The sequence below is a fragment of the Varanus komodoensis genome, unplaced genomic scaffold (genome assembly GCF_004798865.1).
Source record: "Varanus komodoensis strain SLA01 unplaced genomic scaffold, ASM479886v1 scaffold18_1, whole genome shotgun sequence".
In the NCBI taxonomy this organism is placed as follows: Eukaryota; Metazoa; Chordata; class Lepidosauria; order Squamata; family Varanidae; genus Varanus; species Varanus komodoensis.
The window spans coordinates 2,041,897-2,059,000 of NW_025335548.1; the positions used below are offsets into that span (position 1 = coordinate 2,041,897).

Below are 17,104 nucleotides of genomic sequence, written 5' to 3' on the forward strand. Positions count from 1 at the left end.
GGCTTCTCTGTCTTCCCACCACCCCGGAAAAAGGGCCTCCCTTCGCAAACTTCTGGTGCTTCTTCTACCTCATGCCGCAAGCTCGGTTAGCATAAGGGAAGCAAGGAGCAGAGGGACCCGCCGCACTTGTTCCGATCGAAGTCCCAAGAAAGAACGAGCGCAGGGTGGAAAGTCACTCGCCACGTGCTGTCATCGGGAGGTGCCCAGGGCTCCTCGCCGCCCCCCGGAAACCAGGAGAGCCCGGCGGGACCCACCGCGCGCGGCCATCCGTCCCCCCGCCTTGCCCGGTCCTCCCTTGCGGCTCCCCGCTCCGGCTCCCTTGCTCTCCCCTTCCGACCCCGACCTCGCGGGCTCCCCGCCTCGTTGCTCGATTCCGCTCCGGTTCTCGCGCCCTTCCTGCCCCCTCTAGGTGGCTCCTGCGGGGCTTCTCCCGCCTGTCTTCCCAGTTGCTCAAAGGGGCTGCCGCTGTTTCTCTGGAGATGCACGTCAAGCGCTCTGCTAACTGCCGCTCCTGCTCGGCGGCTGCTGCGTAACCCAGCCGGCCGACCACTGAAAAGGCAGGGCGGGGAGGGAGGACGCGTGAGCCGCGGGAGGGGAGGAGGCGGAGGAGGCAGAGCGAAAGCCGGTGGCGGAGCAAGAGAGAGAGAAGCATCTCCTCTGCTTCTGGAGGCGATCACGCCGACACTCGATCTTCCTTGGAGTGTGTGCAGCGGAATGAATGAAGGGTTGGGGAGGGGGACACGCAAGGGATGGGTGAAGCTGTGCGGTCAAAAGCGCCCTCTCCTCCGGCCCCCGTCACAAAGCGGGAGCCTAAATAGTACAGGGAAGTCACACCGCGGCATTATTGTAGTTTAATGGCTCGAGAACGGCAATTTCGACGCATTCCAGGGCTTCCATTAAGAAATGCAAACTCCGTGATAGATGCTGCTCAGCAGCCATTGATTGTCGCTAGATTCATAATTAAATTTTGGAGTTCTGTGAGAGAGACATAATTTTTTAAATGCGAGTGAAGGAGACACAATTATAAAAAGAGGTTCCTTGTGTGAGAAAGATGAGTAACCACGTGGCTCTTTGTTTGAGGATATGCGATGTGGCTTCTGTGCATATGTTCGTCAGCAAATGCAAATACAGAAGACTCGCGTCCTTCTGCTGAAATCATAAAGCGTCTGATAGATTTCAGAGGAAAACGTGAGAGCCCTTAATTCTACGCCCCGATTCTAAATGCAGTTCCAGAGAAATGGACCTGGCTGATGCCAATGGAACGTACTTCCCAGTAAGGCTGCGATTCTAACCACTCTTTTTAATTAACGTAGCGAAAGCCCGGGTTGTTTAAGACGGGGAGGGGAGTGCAAGGTGCACAGCTTGTTTGGGAGTCGGGGGGATTGACTGGAGATGTTTATTTTCCTTACTGTAATGTTACTCTCTGTGACTGCATACGTCAGAGCAGGAGACGCGGTGATGGATGCATTCCTTCAGCGGGGAATCCCTCTTATAGCCTAAGCCTTGATGGCCAGTGACTTCAGTGGGATTTACTGCCGAGTACGTGTGAGTGGCCTTGGAGTCCAGAATTGTAGCGTACTTGCTTTCTCCTACTCATCAAGAATAATTCATCGCGTATGGAGGATCGTTTTAACTGGCTTGCTGGAGCTCAGAATATAACCGCATCCTTTCCCTAGAAGGACAGGAATTTGAATGGCAAAGAAGTAGGGTACCGGTTTTCCACCACCGCGCAGATCCACAGTGTTGGCCATAATGTAGACTCACAGAGACGGGGTGAGCTTCCGTGCCAGCCGCCTTTTCCACTGGAGGCTCCCCCGAAGCGGCTGCGCACGTGGTTCCCTTCCCCTGGAAATGTGCGGGTCCCAAGGTCCGATTAAGATGAAGGAGCGGCAGACTCACGCGGCTGCCGTGCCGCCTCCTGCTGCGAGACGAAAATCCGACCGCATCCACTGAGACGGACTGACGTGGAGCTATTTTTACACACACGTGGCTGAGCACATTTCAGGGCTAAATCAATGCCTACGCAAAATGCTGGGGAACCTGAAGCCATGGATCTGTCTCCGCACGTGAAAAACGTCTTCGACAGGGATGTGAATGAAAGCGATTTCGGAAATTTATGAATGAGATGTCAGCCCTTCTCAGCGGCAGCCTAGCTAGCTCACAGCGAGCTCCCGAGTGCGACTGGATTTTAAAAGCACCTTGACGGGGGGAGTCTCTTTTCCACAAGTCTCGGCCCCCTGGAAACGGTGCTTGGTGCCATAGTTCAGCACTGGAACGGATGAAATTGTCTCACACAAACGGTTCATTTGAGCATGTGCAGAGTTCTTTTCTGGGAACTACCCCAGTGAGTTTGAGATCTGTTAATTCGAAGGTGTCTGGCTCGGGGATATGCAGAAAGTCCCGGGCCCATTACCAAGCTTCTCCAGGAAAGACTCCTTCCTGAAAGCCTGGAAAACCACTGCTAGCCATTGTGGGCAATACTGGTCTAAATGGAACTAGGGTCTGACTCAGTCTACATCAGCTGCCCACGTGCCAGCTAGAACAGAAGGAATAGGACCGTTTCTGTTTTTATATGTTTTATATATTTCAGGAAAGGTCCAAAGCGAAAGCTTTAAACAGTGTGTTTATCAAATGAGACCGCCTTATCTAAGGTAGACACGTGGAATTTGATTTCGGGGCTGCTGGTAGAAACAGCTGGGTGCTGCAGTCCTACTGATATAAATCGATTTACTGCAGTTATTGTTGAATGTAGGTAGGAGGAGACGCTCCATGTCTGGCAATCAGATGGCATAAACTCTGATGGAAACAGTAACTGAAACAGGCAAAATAGAGGGCTCTCCAAAGACTGTGACCTAAATATATGTCCTAGTTTATAACGTTGGATTCAATTTTTTAAATTTACAATTTTTTAAAAAAAGTGTCTGCGTTGCTCTACATACGGTTTGGCTTTAGGCTGAACTTTATTCTTTGCCTACCATTTATTTCCTTTCTGCTTGCTCCCTTGTCTGCTATATTTCTGCAAGAGCATGGACTTGCTCCACAGAGGCTTGGTGGCTTCTCATTGAGAAGTAGCGCATCGCGAGCAGCAAAAACTTGTCAATTGCGAACGAGGGTGGGGCAGAGAGAGAGAGAGAGAGAGAGAGAGAGAGAGAGAGAGAGAGAGAGAGAGAGAGAGAGAGAGAGAGAGAGAGAGGGAATCCTCTCTGGAGCATGCGTGGTGGAGAGGGCGGAGGGGTTCCAATACACGCGCAGAATTCTGTACTTGAGGGTGGCGTGACGCCCTCGCAGCGAGAGCACGTCCTCCACATACGCACACGCTGACCGGCAAGCGCCTGGCGGGGAGGGGCGAGGAGCGGCTTCCATTGAGAAAACGCTCCCGAGGGCGAGAGAGCGGCCGAGGGAGAGGTTTGCAGCTGCCGCATGGAAGAAGCCGCTGCAGACGGGTGGGCTCCCTCTCGCCTCACGTGCTGCGGGCTGCTGTCCGGGGCAGAGCCCATCCTTCGCATGCGGGAAGTCCCGAATTGACGCTTGCCCCCTTCGCCTGGAAGGGTCGGAGCCGCTTCGGGCAAGCGTGGGCCTCGACTCTGCAGAATTCCCCAGTGGTCCCGCCAGGGGACGGGAGCCAGGGGAAGAGGGAGCGTCCTTGTCTTCGTTCCGCCAAATAGTTCGCATCTGCGATCACATGCCGAAAGAGTAGCTCTTTATCTCCCCGCCCCCCAGCAACAAAAAGCAGACTTATTAATATTTAAGTGGATTCTGCTTATGTCATCAGCCGTAAGCTCTCCCCGTCACAACGCACCTATACGCACTCTGCATGGTGTCAGCTGCTTTCCTAGGGGTTGTCAAGGCGATAGACTACGCTGTCAAGCCAGGAAAGGTCTAAAAACCGTAAGCGGGGCAAGGCTTGCCTCCCCCAGGCTGCTGATCTGGGGGCAACAGGTTGGCCAGTTATGCGATTGGTGATGGCTGTCTTGTGCTGACTCAGGGAGGGAGTGGTGCTTGCAGGATTTTCCACCTCAGGAGCCAAAATAACTTGACACCCCTTGGGCATTGTGCACCTCGGACAGAGGAGGGTGTGTTTTGCTGCTGCCTAAGCAGCAGAGAGCCTTGGGTGGGCTCTGAGCCCACGCCTGCCTTGCAGCAGCCGATGCTGCTCGGAATCCCAGAGGCAGGGAAGCCGGCGTTGGCTTCCTGGGTGGCAGGGAGGAAAGTTGGCTTCATGGGTGGCACATGAGTTCAGAAGCACCCTTTTCCTTGGGTCAGTATTGGACTGAGAGATGGCACAGAGGATGCACCTTGAAGAAAATGCAGTGATCAATAAAAGCCGACATGGATTTATAAAAAATAAAGCCTGTCGGCCTAATTTAGTCTCTTTTTTTGGGTTAGTAATCTCCCAAAGGGACAGAGGGAACATTGTGGACATAATTGACCTTGACTTTAGCAATAGTGCCTCACGACATTCTGATAATCAAATTAGCTAAAAGTGGACTAAATAGAAATATTATTAGGTGGATCCAAACTTGGCTGCTAAATTGGACACAGAGTGCTCATCTGTGGCACCTTCTCAAGCTGGAGAGAGGTAACTAGTGGGTTCCCGCAGGGTTTAGTCCTAGGTCCAGTGCTCTTCAACATCTTTATTAGTGATTTAGATGAGGGGTATGAGGAAATATAATCAAATTTGCAGACAATTGAAAACTGGGTGGAATAGCAAACATCCTAACAGAATGAAGATAAGGGCGTTCTTCATAAACTTGAATGCTGGGCTGAAAGCAACAGAATGAGATTCAGCAGGGACAAGTGCCAAGTCCTCCATCTAAGAAAAAGAAGCCAAATGCATCAATAGAAGACGGGGAATATGTGGCTCAACAGAACTGAAAAAGAAACAGATCTCGGAGTAATTGTGGACAATAGGCTAAATATGAGCCAACTATGCGATGCAGCCGCCAAAAGGGCAAATGCTATTTTGGGTTGCCTTAACAGAAGAATGACTTCCAAACCATGAGAAGTAGTAGTTCCCCTATACTCCTCACTATTCAGACCTTATCTGGAATACTGTGTCCAGTTCTGAACACCAGGTTTTAAGAAAGATGCAGAAAAATTAGAAAGTGTCCAGAGGAAGGCAACAAAAATGATCTAGGGTTTGGAAACACTGCCCAAGAGGAGAGACTGAGAGAACTGGGCATGTTCAGCCTTGAGAAGAGACAACTAAGTGGGGACATGATACCACTCTAACAGTACCTCAAAAGCTGTCACAAAGAAGTCAGGACCTCACTGAAACCAGAGTGTAGGACATGGAATAATCAACTCAAATTGTGACAACCCAGATTCAGGCTAGATATCAGGAAAAGTTTCCTCACTGTCAGAGCAATGAAAGTGGAACCAGTTGCCTAGAGAGGTCATCCACTCTGCTACACTAGAGACATTAAAGGTGAAAGTGGACCGTCATCTGAATGGGATGCTCTAAACTGGTGTCCTGCTACAGAAGGAAGTTGGGCCCAGTGGCCTTCATGGTGCCTTCCAAATTTGATTCTGTGATCCACTGAAATCATTGGGACTTCACTTCCCTGTCAGTTTGGAGGCTTTGTGTACAAAGAGGTGCTTGCCTGTGCTGGACCAGCATACACATTGGCTTTCTGAGCACAGCGTCCCATCCCATACCACAGGCCCAGCCATAATCTGGCATTCAACTGTACACCTGAAGGAGAGGATGCTAGCCATGCTTCAGGCATCCAGGGACCCCAAAAGAAAGGGGCAGAGAAGGTCACAGTTTCCCCACACCCTGATCTGGCCAGAAAAGCTCAGCCCCACAAGAAATAAGCAAAAATCGTTGCTGTGGTAGTCAAGGTCATTAACAGAGCCAGGCCCACCCTTAGGCCAGAGGTGGGCAACTTGTTGTGCCCAGCAAAAGCCTCCAGATCAATTCCCATCAAACCTGGCTACAATGGCCGGTGGCGAGGAATCCTGTGAGTTGCACACTGAAACACTTGGAGGGCCGTGCATTGCCCAGCCCTGCATTAGGCAGAGGCAGCTGGTTGTGGATGTCAAGCAGTGAATGGTCTGAAGCAGCAGTCTTGGGAAGCACGGTCTCAGGCATTTGAGTTAGGAAAAGTCCTACAACTTCCATCATTACCCAATGATTTTTTTTTTCCTGTCTAAACATGCTACAATGGTGCCCTTATGGTTGTATTTTGACTGCCAGGCAGAGGGCGATTTTCTGCCTCAGGTGCCAAAATAATTTGACCAGCTTTGGGCATTATTCACCTTGACTTGGGAGAAGGAGGTGCCATTTGCTGCTCACTTCAGCAAAATATTTTATGTAACCCCTGCTAATTTCATAATGTGGAGGGAGAAGTATAGCCTGTTTTCTAGACACCAGCAACTGAACTGCCCCATCTTCATGCTGCACCTTGCAGTGAAAGCTTTGCTATGGAGAGAGGAGCTGAGTGGCAAATGTGTGAAGAAAGGAAGGAGGAACCGAGACAGAGAAAGAAGAGGCCAAGCCCTGAACAGGATTTAGTTCCAAACTGGACCACTGGGATGGCTGTTTCTATACATCAGCAGCGCAGCACCTCCTTCAGCCTCAGAGCCGGATTCCAGGTCAGAGCTGCTTTCAGGGGCTGCCTAGTGATGGATGGGGATAAAAGCAAAAGATGTCGGGCCAAAGGCAAAAAAAGGGTTAGAGCCAAAATACCAAGAATACCGGCAGAGTTACTTTAAAGCTCTTACTGCCACTAAGTAGGCTTTAGGAGAGGCATTTCAACATTTCAGGATGGCCTCTGAGCACAAATGCTGGAAAACCAGCTAATAATGTCAGCTGGGGGAAAGGGCAAAGGAAGACAACGTGGCTTTCTGGAAAACTCCAGGCAACCAGATTTGGTCTGTGGGCCTAAAGGTCTGCACCTCCAATATATGCAGGGAAAAGCATTATGCCCCTCAAAGGGAATCTTTGCCTAAAACTACGCTAATATGCTCACTCTTCCTAAAGAGAAAACCAAAGTAACTTAATCTCTGCATAGAACTGCTCAATAGAATCATTCTATTGGATGGCAGTGGTTTGCTAGAATGCCAAACAGAAAAAAATGCCAAACGGGGGAAAAAACCCTTAGAGATGCTCTACCATAAGATAACAACATTTTTGAAGTTGTGATTCTCTCTCTTAAGGTAGTCTAATATTTTTCCATCTGAAATGACAGGATGTAATTCTTTTTATACCAAAGCAGTAGCATGATACTATTCCAGAGGAGTTTGTTAGAGAATTTGTTTTTTATGTGTATTCACAATCCTTATAAACATGGTCCAAATATTACCAAGCAGTCCCTTCTACCTGCTTTTAAGTAGCATAAGGCTGTAGTCAGGATGATCTTCCCCACTAGGTGGCGCTGCAACATTCCCATAAGGCAAATAAAATGAAAATCAAGGTGCCTTCATTACCAGCAAAAGCCTAACCTTGGCACCAAAGCTATTTACATATATCTTAACATCTACTGCATGTTAGCAACAAAAACATATCAAAACATGGTAGTTAATTAACAAGTACTTTTAAGTCTAGAAGCTTTTGTCTAATGACCTGGTAGATCAACACTTTCCTTCAAATAATTAACACATGGGTGAAAGAAGAGTAAGGACAATTTTATGCAAGCTACCTGAGGGCCAAGCCACACACAAAACGGGTGCAATGAGGGCTTTGCAGACCTCTCTTTTACTGCAAAGGCCACTAGCGAGGGGCAGTTAGGAGAGGAGGTGGCTGCTGGGGAAAGACTCGTCCTCTCCCAACTGACCACTCCAACGGTGATTTGCTGTTTCAGCTGAAAAGGGGCCAATAGGGCTACTGCAACTGGGCAATACATGTAATATGTAATTTGGCTCTGAAATCAGGTTTAAAACAACAAAAAAATTACTAATGCCAGCAAATGAAGGAGAAATAACAGTGGATACTCCTTTGGTCATGACTATTAATTAGTCACCCTTGGAGGGTATTGAGGAAAAAAGAGTCTGAGCTCTGCTGGGTGCATAAAGGAGAAACTTGAAATAATCCTAAGAAAGACCTGAACTTTAATTCAGAGGTGTCAAGTGGGAACCTTTGGGCTGCATTCCACTCCCTAGCCCTGTTTCTATGCCCTCCACCACAGCTGAGAGGCAATGGCCTGCTCTGAGGGGGGAGTGCAAGCGTGTGCATATGCCAAGAGCATGGCAAGGGAGGGGATGACATGGGAGGAAAGCACTGCTTTTTGCCAGGGCTTTTGGTTTGGGCTTCTCTCCCCGTGTTCCCTTTTGCCACATAAGAAGATAACGCGACAGAGGCTCAAAGGCTTCAGCTAGGTGAACTGTGATGCTTCAGCTGCAGCAAGGCCTGTGCAAGGAGCTACATCTGACGTAGCAAGCCCCTTTCCTCTCCCATTTGTTGGGGAAATCCAGAATAAATCATGGTAGAACAATGTTGCTTACATGTGCCTTTGTGTTATAAAATCAAACCTACACCCCTTTCTCAGAAAGCAGCAGGATTCCAAGCCAGGTTACTGTTTAGCATTGCTGTTCCTTTAAGAAGATGGAATGAGAAGCTGCTGTAGGCTAAGACTATCAGTGGGAAAATACAGATGTTCCCATCAGCTGCAATTGAAACAAAGGTGTCCATTTGTTTCTGAATGGACCCATTTAATCATCTACTTCCACAGAGAGAAGTGCCTGACTAGTCAAACCAGTTTTTCTGAATGGTTCCTCAATCAAATATATTTGCATGTTTAAGCAGACACAGAAGTTGATCCAAACTGTCAGGAATTCACTGGACTGACTTGTCAATATGGCTCAAACACGGAAAATTTCTATTCTATTGTCACAGGCATTTCTGATTGGTTTAGAGTATTGCTTTGTGTATGAAGACATCAAGATGCTATTATGTTAATATTATCGGGAAACCTAATGCTCTGTATGTGGCTGGAAGGTTATAGAAGCGTCTGTACATGGGCTGTGATTGTGTAGTTGGTAGTGGAGGCCACTATCCCTTGGAATGCTGTTGTAGTACCTGCAGGGGGCCTGGGTGATCTCACCAAGAAAAGTGCAGGCATTCAAGGCTATTCAGTCTTCCCTGCGGGTCCAAGTATTCATTCTCACCATTGGTAAGGAGGCTCTGACACACTCATCAGGAAGCTCATGTGAAATGAGGGAAATTGCGGAGGCTGATCAGGAGGTCATGGGGCAGGGTAGAGAGAAGCGGAGACCTGGCTTCAGGCTTTCCTCCCACCTGACTGGCACCACTCTCAGCTCACCTCTGTAAAAAAAAGGAGTGCCAGATCTTGGCTTGTGGGGGGGGGGGGGGCTCTCAGACAAGTACCCTTCAACAGACCCTCTCCCCTTGGGAGTTTGCCTTCCCATCCACTGCTCTTGCTGCTGCTGCTGCTGCTGCTGCTCCTCCTCCTCCTCTTCATGGCTGCCCCTCACTTGCTTGGCCGGTGAGAGCTGGTGAGCCAAGCTGTCCCTCACCCGCACCCTTATCTGGACCAGAGAGGGAGAGAGAAAGAGGCTGGCAACAAGCAGGTTGCCATCGGGCAAAGAGGAGCAGCTGCTCCAGGGGCTCTTATTGGTGAGTCCCTGCTGCAGGTGGAGCCTTGCCCTGTGTTCCTCCATTCGTACCCTTGCCCTTGATATATACAATATAATATATTGTATATATCAAGGTGGGGTTATATTGTATGACTGGGGATTCCAGCCCCTGAGCAACTGTCCCAGAAGGATCTGGCCTCAATAATTAACCATCCCTCTATACCATTTTACCTCTACAAGCACCTTCTCATGCTTATGTAGCATAATGTAAAATGAAATTAAGAACTGATGGCGTTTGAAATCTCCAGTGCTGCACCTGTTGGGGGAATGGGACAAACTGCCACAGGGCCAAAACAAATATTTAGACTACTGTAATGCACTCTATGCGGAGCTGCCCCTGAAAACCATCTGGAGACTTCAGATGGAGCACAACAGGGCAGCCCGCCTGTTGACAAGGATGGGCAGGTCCAAACACTTAAGTCCCTTGCTTTATCGGCTACACCGGTTACCAAGTGTATTTTTCCAACATTGTAATTGTTAAATAATGTTATAATATTAATGATGTTATTGGATTTTATACTGGTTTTATCTATATGTCACTGGCATTCTATTATTTGGTTTTGTTGTTTTATTGTTTATTATTGTCACTATTTATTGTTGTTGTCGGTTGATATTGTGCTCCAATGAAGTTAACTGTCCTGTGATATATTCTATGTACAGTATATTATGCTTTTAGATTGTTTTAAATAGTTCACCGTTCTAAGAGCTGTTACTAATTGCATGGTTTATAAAAGCCATAAATAAATAAATAAATACATACATACATACATACATACATACATACTAAGACTTAGAGAAGGTGATGCATCTACCTAGGCTACCTGGGCAGTTTCCAAACCGATGCAAGAACTGAAGAGCTGCCTTCCAACCAGACAGCTGCCACATGTACAGTCCCAGCCTGAACCTGTCAGACCAAAATTACAAGGTATATATGTAGACAGGCTAAGACTGCCTGCCTTTAAAATAATTTCTCTATGTAGCCCAAAGAACCTAGCATGCTCACTCCACACTCTCTCTCTTTCCACATACCAAGCATCACCCTAAATACACAGGGTGGCATTTATTCCCACTAACTGTCAGGAACTCCAGCTGACACCTTTTGCTTACCCAGCTTGGTTTCTGGGAAAGTATCAGTGGACCATCTCCCAAATCCTTTACCTACGTGCATTTTAGCTCAGACTCCCTTCTGCATGCTTAACTGGATGATTCCCCTCCTCCATCAACCTCCTTCTCCCACCACCACCCTAGAGAAATAAAGGGGGTTATGATTCCCATGAGAGTTGCCTGTCATTGAACATCTAAAACAACCTTGCTGTTTAATTTAATGTAGGATATTTAGAACTGCTTAGTTCTTTCACTTATCTAAAACTTGAAAGGAGCTTTTGATTTGGAGTAGCTGCAGAACGGTCCCACACCAGGACGCTTGTTCCATGTTTAGAGAGAAAATGGAAGCATGAGTCCTGGGCTCTGCTGGACTGTAGCCAGCTGAAAGTTTGCTACAAGGTGCTTTCCACTCCCACTTGGGTAAATAACCCAAAGGTCTAGGGAGCCTCTCTCACCCCAGATTTAGGTAGAACTGACAGCCAAAGCAGCGCTTCAGCTCATTGTGGACTTTCAAAGTGTTTGGCTGATTGATTCTTCCAATTCTATTCAACCCTGCCTAACTTCAGCAAAGTTGTGCTCAATGGGCCTCATCAGCCAAGCGTCCCACTAAGAGAAATGTCAGTGGTTCTACATATTCAGCACTGGAGGGGCACTGCGACACAGTGTCAATTCTCCAGTGGAGAAATATGATCAAATCCGAACTCTTGCCAGCCAGACTGCACCCATTTGCAAATCTTTGACGTTTGTCCTCTTTCCTGAATACCGATATCCACTGCAAGTTTTCGATCAATGTGGGTCACATCTTGGTTTACATAAATGCTAATCTGTGGCTGCAGCATCACGTGAATGCCAATGTCACATTAACTTATTTGAAAATTTAAATGTAAGAATGGACTAATACTTTAAATGAATGATAAACAGAAGAGCATTTAGTTTTTCCAGTACCCTACCAAGCACGGCATTGTGATGGAACAGTGACCAGGACTCTATACCTATCTAATGGTCTTTGCCCTTGACTTTATCCAGATTAATTGCATTTGTCAGCACTTTCAATTTTACGCTTGCAGAGTCCTCCAGAGTGCTGAGCAGCCCCCTTTTCCATCGATTTCACAGAAAAGTTGGCCTGAATAAAACATTGCAATAGGAGTGCGTAGGTTCACGTTTCAGAAGGTCAATAACACTTCTACAGCCCTGCCAGGCTCTCAACAGTCTTCTCCACTCCCACTTTTGCAGTCTCAGGCAGGCTGTAACAGGAGGTGTATTGACCCGATAGGTTGTCACATATGACTTGGTGAGTCACTAGTGAGACACCTCCATAGGGAGAAGACTGAACTAAGCTCCTTCTGGTCTGATCCATTGTCCAATGTTGCTAAGCATCAAATACTTTGTTCTGAGCCATCCTGTTAAGTCATGAGACCACCTCATAAATATATATTTGGACATCAGAATGTATGTAAAAACAGAAGACAATGTTCACTTTTGTTCGCTTAGGAGAAAATATCTGAAAAGAGCAGCCTTTATTTAAGGCAGAAAATTTGTGGCGGAAAAGTTATGCAAACTGAAAATTACTTTGCCATCAAAGAAGCTACAAAGTTCTATGAAGAGGTGGCTTTTTTCAAGTATGCAATGAGATCTGCTCGTTCATTAGTCTTCTTAATGCCAGCAAAAATCATTTTTGTTCCAGGAATGTATTTCTTAGGGTCCTCCAAATATTCCATCAGTGTTTTCTCATTCCAGACAATACCTGGAAAATTTAGAGAGTGATAAAATATGTATTACCATTCTATTAATGTTTTATTAGTAGGCATTATCTACAGCTATGTGCATCCTTGTAGTCTGAAAGAATAAACTGAATAACTAATATCAAAAAGATCAGAAAAAATGTAAAAAAATCCAGTTTTATCACTATTTTGATACATTGTTGTTGTTTTCAAATTTCATACCTTAAAAACTCTCCATTCTAATAATTATATTCTTAAATAGCTAAAATATTTTCTGAACTTCATTGGAAATAAATTGCTATGGCTGAGAACCCACAGAAGCTTAACTCTTTTCTAGTAATTCCTTCTACTGATTTCCTGCCAAAGGGTGTCAAGTGTATCTCTTATATACAGTATACAATTAAGCTGGATTATTGTAAGGTTTTCACTGGCTGCAATGCTTAGTTGACTTTTCACTCGTTCCTCCTCAACTACTAGTGTCTTCCTGTCATGTGATCTGCAAATCTCCCCCATGTAAAGAAGTCATTTTGTTCCACCACAGTTCTTACACATAACTAGCCACTGGGCTACATCCACTATGATATAAGCTGATGTTTCTCTTCAATTCCTCCCTGCTGCAGCCTCCTGCAGGATTTGGAACGCCCTTGGGAGAAGAAGGAATTGGATCAACCAGATCCACTGGCAAAATGGCACTGTGCTATACACCCTGTTACATTCCAGCATCTAAAAACCTTTAAAAGAAAGACATCATGCTAAAGCACCACAAACAAAATGTTCTTCATCGGTCAGCAGCAGCAGTGTAATCCTATCCAGGTTTATTCAGCAAGGTGAGGTTTGTCTTCAGGTGTTCGCATGTGATAACATCCAAATACAACTAATTTGCCCTGGGAAAGAATATGGAAACTTCATCATTCAGATAAATGCATATACTGACAAGCTGCCTCCTAGCCACTTCAAATAGCCTGCAGTATGTTATGCACAGCCAGTCGCTCTCCCTGGTGCTGCCTCCCCTCTCAGAGGAGTCAACAAGCAGAAAGCTCTACTGCAGAGCTCAGGTCCCAGTCTGGTATACTGAGGGCCTTGAAAGTGGCCCTGTGAGTGTCTGTGCATGAGTGGACCAATCCTATTGTAATACACAAGTCACTAAATCCTATGTCTAGAGTCACTACAGAAAGTGTAGGGGGAGAAGAATCCTATGGCCCCTTGGCAGCATCTGGGAGGCCACAGAATAATCTGGATTCCCAGACTGGAGGCTGGAGACAGAGCCTCGATTTCAGAACTGGGAATAGATGCCCTGTTTTCCTTCTTCCTGCTTCACAGCCAGCATGGAAAGAACTGTTCCAAGTGCCTTTCTGAGGTGAGGAAATCAATCTTGGAGAGGGGGTAAAGGGGGCATTCCAAGGTGTGGGGAGAAGGCTGAGGCACCAGGAAGCAAGATATCCTAACATTGTTCCATCCGTTCCCCTCTGAATGGCTTCAGCTAGACATCCACAAATGCTCATCTACTTAAAATGCGAAGTAGAAGGTGCACAGAGGCAAAGATCACCTCTATCATTTATCCCACTCTGTGCCGGCCACTTGTAAATTTGAGGACTTATGCGCATCAAGGCCACAAGCCACTGGACTGCACCCTAAGTCTCTTTTACAGACATACATTAGAACAACTGTCTCAAGATAATATCCCAAGAACCCTGAATTACTCTTCCAGTGACCTTTTTTCCTTCTATACCTTCAGCTCAAATTTATTTTGGGACACTGTCATAAAACAAGTGGCTCTGTGCCAATGGTGTCTATAAATGTCTATTTCATTAAACTACTCCCATCATTCTGCCTTTCCCCTCCATTGATTTACCTTTATTTTTATTTGCCTCTGTATATGAAAATCCAGCAGCTTGTCCTGTTTTACGGCCAAAAAGACCCCAAAGATTTGGGCCTGTCTTGTGCGGTCCACCTTTTGCAACTGTGTGGCACTGAGAACATTTCTGAACGAAGATCTTTTTACCCTTTTCAAAATCACCCATGGTAATCTATGAAAAAGGAAATGTATAGAAATGAAACTAGGATGTGCTTAAAATAATTCCCTCTCCTTGGCATAAGCAGCTAAAGAGTTATTATTGAGCCAGAGTGGTTGAGTGGTTTGAGTGGTGGACTGGGGCCCTGGGAGATCGCGGTTCTACTCCCCACTTGGCCATGAAGCTCACTGGGAGACTTTGGGCCAGTTATTTCAGCCTAGTCCACTTCACAGGGTTGTTGTGATGACAGAATGGAGTAGAGGAGGACTACGTATGCCACTGTGGGCTGCTCACAAGAGGAAAAAAAGATGGGATATAAAAGCAATGTAATAATATCTATTTCTACATTCCTATTTATAGTATCTAGCAGCAAGGGCAGGATATAGCAAGCTGCTGTGTATGGAGTCAGATCATTGACCTAATTCTGTATGGTCTACCTCCAGGGTTCCCAATGTGGGGCCCATGGGTACCCGGTTTTTTCCCCCCAGACTTTTCAACATCTGTGCATGGATGTATGAAATGCATACAAGTTAGGCTTCAACAAAAATGGGGCAACCGTTTGACATTGTCATCTATACGCCACCCAGTCATATAGCAAAACCATTGCAATATCCTACATCCATTGCATTATAGGAGGTGAGCATTTCTCTTTTCAAGACTGTAATAGTAATCTTTAGGTGCATTTGCCCTTCCATTTGTGAATTCCCCTGAAGCAGGTAAATAATTTAAAAGTGTGTGTGCCACCGTGAGTACTAAAGGCTGTTCCAGTATAAAAGGTCTGCGTGAGTTGGGCTGTGGGGGGGGGGGGCACTGCAGGCCCTGACAGTCAGAATTGTTCCCACAACTCGACTAGCAAGAAACCTGTGCACTGGGGGCAGGAAGGGCATGTTGTAGCTGAGCAGCACTGCTCTTGCGCCCCTCTTCCCATCACTCATCTGCCACCTGCCCCCCCCCAGCCCAACCTGCAGTCTGGCTAGTCAGGTCAGGGGGTGATTGTGTCTGCTGAATTGTGAGCAGGACTGGGAGAAAGACAAGCAGGCCCTTCCACTGTTACACACCTCATCTACTTGAGGAGGTGGTGCTGGGTAGCCAGGGAGACAACCCCTTCTTTACTGCTTTAGCCAAGGGGCTCCTCTATTTTTTGGTTTGAGTATGACTCAGGGTGTCATCCAGGTTCAGATGACACACTCAACTGCAGAGGGTTTCTTAAGCCCTAGAAAAGCCAGGACTACTTGACGTGTTTTACAAGCCATCTGAACAGAAGCAGGAGGGATTCACATGATATGCTAAGCTATCTTCCTACTGCTTTGCGTGTTGTGTTGATCTAGTTATTTTATTTTAGTATTTATTAAATTTTCCAAAATGATTCTCTGGCACCTCATTTTACTCCTGCAAATTACAATCCTATTGACCCTAGAAGAGCATTGCAGGGGACAAAGGATGTAGCAAAACTCCCTCTCCATCTGTAGGGAAAGGTCTATGAGGCAAGGAGGAGGTTCCACCCTCAGAAAACTGCTCTGCGTGGTTGCAGAAAGATCCACTGCCATCCACTGCCGTGAGCCATTGCAGTGGAGATGGCCAAAGGGAAGCATGCCAGGGGCCCAGTGGGATCTGCTGGATCAAAAATCTGCTGGATTGTAATGATGTGGTACAATCCCTAAATGGGGTTCTGCAGGTGGGGCCATGGCAGCCCCAGGGATGATGCAATCTATTTCTCACACAGGGAGACATGGAAGAGGAAAGTTCAAAAAAGAAAAACAGAAAAACGCCCCCCTTCTGCTTTGCTGCAGGGATGTTAGAGGAGGGCACAGTGCTTTGCTCAAGACAAGTTCCTCCACATGCTGAATTACCCTGAATGCTTGTTGGCAGCCTTAGAACTGCAATAGGAGAAAGTCAGTGGCGCTATTTAAATCAGGGAGGAGGAACATCTGGCCTTCTGGATGCTGCTGGCCTGCAAGTGCCATCTTTTCCTCACAACGTTTTGGCTAGAGATGCAGCCCAACTATATCTGTGCTGCTTCCCTAGTGCTGCTTTAAACACTTTACAAATGGATAACCAGAATCATAAGCATATGAAACAGACACAAAGAAATACATAAAGCAGCAGGAAGAGAATGAAGCAAATGTTTTCTTTTATAACTCCTACCCAGTAGCAAAAACCCTTCATTGAGGGAGGATACTTGAGAGAGTGATGGTGGAGCAACTGCAGTTACTCCTGAAGGATATGGATTCTCTACACCTGGTTCAGGCAGGGTTTTAAGCTAGTTATAGGACTGAAAAGCTGACTGATGACTATTATTGAGAAAGAGACAGGGTAATATCACCCTGTTAATTTTACTTGATTTCGTATTGGCTTTTGATCTCTCATTGGTGGCTCCAAGATTACCTGAAGGGTCAATCCCAGAGAGAAACATTGGATGAGGACTATTTCTTGGACTCCTGGTGACTGAGTTACAGGGTCCTGCAGTGTACCATCCTGTCCCAATATTATTTGATTTTATAACTTTATCAGTATACTGAAGACAACCAAATTACCCTATCTAGATAGTATCTAAGAATTGTTATAGAATTTTATTCTATGTTGTTTTTATTACTGTTATTTAATGTAGTATTATTTTATGTAATAGTGTGATCCACTTAGAGAGTCCTTGGACAAGTATAGTGGAATATA

General features: G+C 46.4%; 1 protein-coding gene across 1 annotated transcript; it reads right to left on the reverse strand.

Moving 5' to 3' along the window:
• Positions 1–12,296: 12,296 nt before the first annotated feature.
• Positions 12,297–14,443, reverse strand: LOC123021885 (cytochrome c iso-1/iso-2). Its single transcript, XM_044427128.1, has 2 exons — positions 14,275–14,443; positions 12,297–12,445 (listed from the first exon to the last, which is right to left on the reverse strand). The coding sequence occupies exons 1-2, from the start codon at positions 14,441–14,443 to the stop codon at positions 12,297–12,299; spliced, it is 318 nt and encodes a 105-aa protein (XP_044283063.1).
• Between the last annotated feature and the right edge of the window lie 2,661 nt (positions 14,444–17,104).